A 6,379-nucleotide genomic window follows, 5' to 3' on the forward strand; every position below is an offset into this window, starting at 1 on the left:
CTTTTATGTGCTTTCTTTTATTATAAAGAAACTAGAATCTTTATCAAGTATCGGGTTTACGTCACCTGTTCTGATTTTTGCAAACTGGTCTTCAAACTGGTCTGCTATCAGCGCATCTTTTCATAAAATACAGTTGAGTTATTGTCTCGTGCTGAAGAGGTTTCCTGTTGCATTGAAAGCTCAGTTTCTCAGTATCGGCTGTGGCGATAAAGCAGTGTTTGTGGACAGACACATGTTGCCCCTCTAGTGGGAACAAGCTACCGTCTCTGCTCAGATTTTTGTTTTTATTTTATTTTTTTGCCGGCTTTCTCTCCCTTTGCAACCTTGTCCCTCCACCCTCTGCTCTCTTGCTTTGCTGCCTGCTCCCTCTCTCCCCTTCACCACCTGTCTGGCACATGGCAGCAGCACCAGGTGGAACAACACACTCCACACACACACACACTCAAAGCTCCACAGTTGACAGCTTGATAGGGCCTGCCCACCCTACTGCAGCAACTGCGTATGGAGCAAAAAGCCACTTCAGAATCCTGTTCAGAAAGGAAATCTGTAGCCTTCTTCCTTCACAGATGGATTCTAAATGAATGCTCTCATTCAGATTCATGGAAAAGCGTGCAGATATGCTGTTCAGATCTTCATTTGGAGTTTGTGTTTTTACCCTGGTGTCTGCATCTTGGAGATTGTCGTTCTTTTTCTGTTGCCAGAAACATTTTGAAGGCCATTAAAGAGGCAGGGAGCGGAGGGGGAGGACAGCTCTGTTGAAAATGACAACCCAAAAGGACAACAAGCCTGAGTCAGAGGAGTTTCAGGCTGTTCTGCTCATCCACAGTTGGTGTGGCTGGTTGCTATGTGCCAACAAGATGAACTTTTACAGCTCAAGATCTTTAAACTTGGATGTTGAACAAATCTTGTTTGTCATTGTTTCATGGTTCTGAGGAGAACTCGGTGTGTTTGAAGAAAACCTCAGCAGTTCATCTTGTACCGTTTATACAAAATTGAAATTAATTAATTACTCTCACGTTCCCAAAAGGAAGATGTGACATTTTTCATAATGGGAACGTTGATGTTCCCCATTACCCAACATTCACATTTGAGACATCATGTTGAATTAACCACGTCTAGAATCAAAAGAAGTCGTCGTCTGACTTAAAAAAACAAAACAAACGAAAAAAAAAACTGAATTGCTACAGTGTGAAAGTCTGGATAAATACGGAGTTCAGTTGAAGTATTTTGTAGTTTTGAATAAGGGTGGAAAGAGTCAACGAAGTGTTAAAAAATAATTTTATTTCCCATCCCTTAGATTTGCTGTCCATCCTGTCTGTTCCTTCTCCAGTCAGACGACCTAATCATCAGTTTTTCTTACCATCTGTTGGTCCAACAATCCAAATATCATTTTTTCATCAAACCAACCAATCAACCAACGATCCCTCAGTTTGTTCATCCATAACTCCATACATTTGTCATTCAGTTTCTCTGTCCATCGATCAGTTTCACCATCTTTCCATTTATTCAACAGTCCCATCAATTTTTTTTTCAACCATTCATTCATTCATCCATCCATCCATCCGTTTGTCCATCTGTCCATTTATCTGTTTGTCCATCCAACCATCAATCCCTGCCTCCCTGCATCCCGTCTTCCAATCTGTGGTGTTTGCAGGTTCCACATTTCAGCTTTAAGGTCAAACATTAATGAACCGGGGCAGCAGACAGAAAACAATGATAGCCGCTCTGACCGCAGCCCTTTAAGGAATCTTCTTGTTGTTGTGGGTTGGTGGCCACCAAAAATAAATGATCCCACTTGGTCCTCGGCTCCTGTGAGTCCTGGCTCGCAGCCAACAACTTGGTGTTTACCCTCAATTCCTCAGAGGCAAAATATATTATACGTTAATTAGCAGACAAAATAATAACACTGAGTTACAAAAAGATACTTTTTTTGGAAGTCTGTTTTTTTTCTCAACTGAATTAGGACTATTTTGCACCACTGAATCCAAAAATAACATCCATTTTTTTCAATCAGGTCTACTTTGATGTAGAGATCTTCTGACTAAGATCAGATGACATTTTGCGACATTATCAGTTCATTTCCATTAAGATTTAAGATAAATCCATTAAGATAAAAAGGTTTTAGGAGGAAAAAAAAGGGTTTTCTAACAGAGTGTATTAATGAAATGTTACAAACTTGGATTTCTGCAAATTGAATAATGAGCACTGATGAGGGTAAGTGCATGTAAATTGAACATTACATCTTCTTTGTGCAAAATTCTCCATCTCTTTTCTGTCCTGATGGAATCTCTCCTCCTGCTCGTCACTCATTGATCCAGATTCTCAGGAAACCGCCCCATATGCGAGAACAAGTCATCCATTTTGCATCTGTAGTTCAGAAAGTTGACATCATTGAGCAAAACCAATGTGCTTTGTGGATTCAGCACATCTAAATCACCCTAAAACAGTTGAAAAAAGCCCAGACAATGTTTTGGCTGTTGACCAGGCCGGTAATGGTAGACTGAAGTTAAGTTCTGTAGGGTTTTAGCGCCGTTGTTTCTTTGACCTCACAATCTGCAGTTTCTGATGCTGAGGGAAGGAGACGGTAAATGTTGCCTTTTTATATTTGGCGAGTCTCTGAACACGCAGAGGACACTTTAGTGCTTCAGAACAATGGAAAAACAGGATTTCTGCTTTTTCTTAAAACACTATTTAGTTTTAACCCATGTATATTTGTGTGCGTGCCCCTGCAGCAGGCACTCCTCTCCCCCCCAGCACCCCCACCATTCCTCTGAGCCAGCTGCAGCAGCACTTTCTGGCCCTCCAGGGGCAGCATGGTCAGACCCTGGCCGCCGCCCCACAGCCACAGCAGGGACAGCAGGCTGTCCTCCGCTTCCCTGCTGCTGTCTCCCTCACAGGTGATCTGCTCTGCATGCTGCCACCGTGCCTGCCTCCGCTAATCTCAGTCATACCTCCATGAGCCTGCTGCTTGCACACCGCTTTCCCTACTTCCTCTGCTAACACTCAACCATCTAATGCTAGAGTTACTCTCTCCACACGCACGAGGACTTTCTCCTAACTCTGCTAACGGCACTAATGTGACGTAGTTCTTTGCTGCTTGTTCCCTGGGTCGGGTTCTGTCGAGTTGCCGCAGTGGCTTCATGGCCTCCGTGTGTGTGTGTGTGTTTATTTTCTTTCTGCAGGTGCAGGCGTTCCTCAGCAGCTCCAGGCCATCCAGGTCCATCCCAACACACAGCCCACCTCCAACAGCGACAGCAGCCCCGAGATCTCTCACACCTCCACCAACTCCACCGGTAGGTCGGAGTTTCACTGGAGCGATCCCCGTGTACACAGATTCAGGTTAACTTTATTTTTTAGTAAATTTACAGGAAAGAAAACGTTATTTCGCAAACCAATAATATGTCAAATACAGGAATAGGCTGAAGATGACACTTATACTTGCCGACCCTACTCTAAGAATTTAATTTACATGATTACACAATACGTGTCAATCAATCAGTGAAGATTATTTGTTTAGCACATTTAAGCCACAGGGCAGTTCAAAGTGCTTTACGTCATGAAAACATAAACACATCAAACACATTTACAGTCAAAAATTGTGATATACAAATATATATATATATATTTACATAGCACTTTTATATTTTTTCTTTTATAGCTTTTACATTTAAAGGTTCTTTTAAAACTCACCAAAATAACCACATCAGAGATCATAATTTTATTCATTCCAGTTTCACGCTGAGAACTAAAATACATTTAGATTTTACTTCAAATATTAAAAAAAACCTTGTAAATTATTTTTACTCCCTCTTAAATAATTTCTTAATTCCAGAAGAAAGACTTTTGTTCAATGCTTTATTCGTTATTACCAGAATTTTTATACATACAGTTTCTTAATATTTTATAGTATTACTTTGAATAAATAGTTTACAGCGTCTCAAAAAAGTATTGATGCCTCAAACAACGCCAAACTTTAGCGGATTTTATTTCCTTTTCAGAGATTATTGTTGGGATATTGGTCACCTTGCCACAAATTCTCGATGAGATATAGTTCAAGGCTTTGACTAGGCCACTCTATAACATGAATTAACCCATCAGTGTTTAACCTTTACAAACCAAAGAGCCGTTTTATTTCCTTCAAAATAAAACTCGTTTAGAGCCGCAAAATGTTACATAACCATTCATGAAATGAAAACTAAACATTTCTTAATAAATATCTATTATAGGAAATCTGTGCTAATTTTTAAACGCTCTTGATAAGAAATCTTCCCGCTACTAATGATGAACGATGGGTTGTGATGGAACGCACATGCCTGAGCAGGAAGGAGAGTTTGGATATCAAGCGCCATCTGCTGGCCAACATGTTGCGCACCCCTCATGCCTTTAGAGTCTCTCTCCGTCTCCCCCAGCAACGGTGAGTCTCCCGGCAACCATCGTCACTTCGTCAGTGCCAACGTCTGTGCCGGGCCACATGATGTACCCCAGCCCTCACACGGTGATGTACGCCTCCACGCCGGCGCTGGCCGACGGGGGGCTGGCCGTGCTCAACGCCTTCTCCCAGGGAGCCCCGACCATGCAGGTGTCCCACGCGCACAGCCAAGACACAGGTGGGAGCCGCGCCGCGTCGCGCCACGTCGCTTCACCTGAGGGATGGATGGCGAGGATTCACAGATTTTTTTTTTTTTTATTTTTTGATCTTTCTGTGTTTTCCTGCCCAGGTGCCGTCCCTCAGGTGTTCCTCACAGCACCTCCCGGCACGGTGCAGATCCCTGTCTCAACAGTGCAGCTACACCCAGTACGGCAAGATCTGCATTTCACAAGTGAAACTCTCATATTCCCTATGCAACCAGCATGCCACGTTGACTTCACTAATGCATCTTAACAGAGCACTTGGCACACAGGCCGCAGGGCGGCGTCCTGTTTGGTCTTTATTGAATGAATGTGGAGTGTTCAGCTGGCATCTTGTTGGTTTTTATTTTGTTGCCAAACACGTACAGAATACACCAATTACACAGGTGCATCTTGTTAAAAAAAAAAAAAAGAAGCGCATCAAAAAGGGCATTTATTTTAGTAAACTCATAATGATTCATTACACATAACGATAGATTTCAACCACTTTGTTCTGATTTTGATGATTGTTGCTTGCAGCTGATGAAAACCCAAAATATGCCAGTGTATCTGTTAAAAATATGAATACATAGCAGGCCTGAGCTATTTTTGAAATCAAATCAAGTTGTTTTCAAGTTTAGTGGAAGGTAAGAAACCAGTGAAAATACATTTGCATTTAAAAAAAGAAACATTATTTGTCTTGAGTTTCATGAACTCAGTTTTTACTTTTGAATAGAAGCATCGAAATTAACATGTGTATATTAATACATATGTGTATCTATATGTATTGGTGTCATCAAGACTAAAGTGTGTAGTATTAAGTTATTTAATTTGTACAAAAGCAGATTAAAAATTATTTTAAAAAATATGGCAAATGGTTAGAAATTATTCCAGACTCATTCTAACCTACAGACTCTTTAAAGAGTGAAAAATATCTAATATTCTCTGGTTTTGAAAAATAGGTTGCACATCTTATCCATTTTTGAAATCTGAAAATTTAGTGGAAGGAAGAAATACAGTAGAAACATGTCAGCATAAGATTTCTGTATATAAAATGCTTTTTTAAAAAAATATAATTCCTATTTAATAAGAACAGAAAAAAATTTGAAAATAAGTTTTTAGAAACTTAATTTTGGGTTTTCAATACCTCTAACTGTCACAATTACTTGAAATACACACTTCTAATGTGTCACTCTGTGTGGAACACACAAATATACACTGCTCAAAACAATAAAGGGAACACGTTAACATTTAAGTGAACACTGAAGTGTTCCCTTTATTTTTTTGAGCAGTGTATAAGATGAGCTTTTCAGTTGTTTTTCTTTTCTTGCTTTACATCACAGAGGAAAAACACAGCTGTGATCTTCATTCAGCGGAAATAGCATTGTTTTTATTAATACTTTAGTAATATTTTCCAATTATACCCATTTACCTCTATAAACTGCAAAAAATTGAATCTGATGCATTTTAGATGAAAGTTTACTGGAAGGAAAACTTGTGTAGTCCTTTTTTTTCTAATCACATTTGATAAAATTTTCTGATGAACAGAATTTTATTTTTAGTTTTTATTTTTGATACTTGCATTATTCCACTTTCATCAATACAATGAGTCAGAATAATTTAATAGAATTGCTAAAATAAATGAACTTTTTGAAGTTATTCCAGCTCACTGAGCTGCGCCTGTAGCCACAGCAGCAGTGCATGGATAAAACGATTGAAACATTAAGCTAATGTGTTTTATGGCGTCATCTTGAGTGGTTTTTTCCAGGAC

The 6,379-nt window shown here is 39.8% G+C and overlaps 1 protein-coding gene across 3 annotated transcripts in view; it reads left to right on the forward strand.

Moving 5' to 3' along the window:
• Positions 1-6,379, forward strand: part of srfb (serum response factor b) — a 30,725-nt gene that overhangs the window by 21,946 nt on the left and 2,400 nt on the right. The window contains exons 4-7 of one of the 3 annotated variants that reach the window (XM_008430297.3): positions 2,733-2,897; positions 3,183-3,293; positions 4,410-4,607; positions 4,719-4,820. In XM_008430297.3, coding sequence (XP_008428519.1) covers positions 2,733-2,897; positions 3,183-3,293; positions 4,410-4,607; positions 4,719-4,820 — 576 coding nt within the window. The remainder of the gene's footprint in view (positions 1-2,732; positions 2,898-3,182; positions 3,294-4,409; positions 4,608-4,718; positions 4,821-6,379) is intronic. The other 2 variants (XM_008430296.3, XM_008430298.3) reach the window with 2 other exon arrangements.

Source organism: Poecilia reticulata, chromosome 15 (genome assembly GCF_904066995.2).
Source record: "Poecilia reticulata chromosome 15, P_reticulata-male-v2, whole genome shotgun sequence".
Lineage (NCBI taxonomy): Eukaryota > Metazoa > Chordata > Actinopteri > Cyprinodontiformes > Poeciliidae > Poecilia > Poecilia reticulata.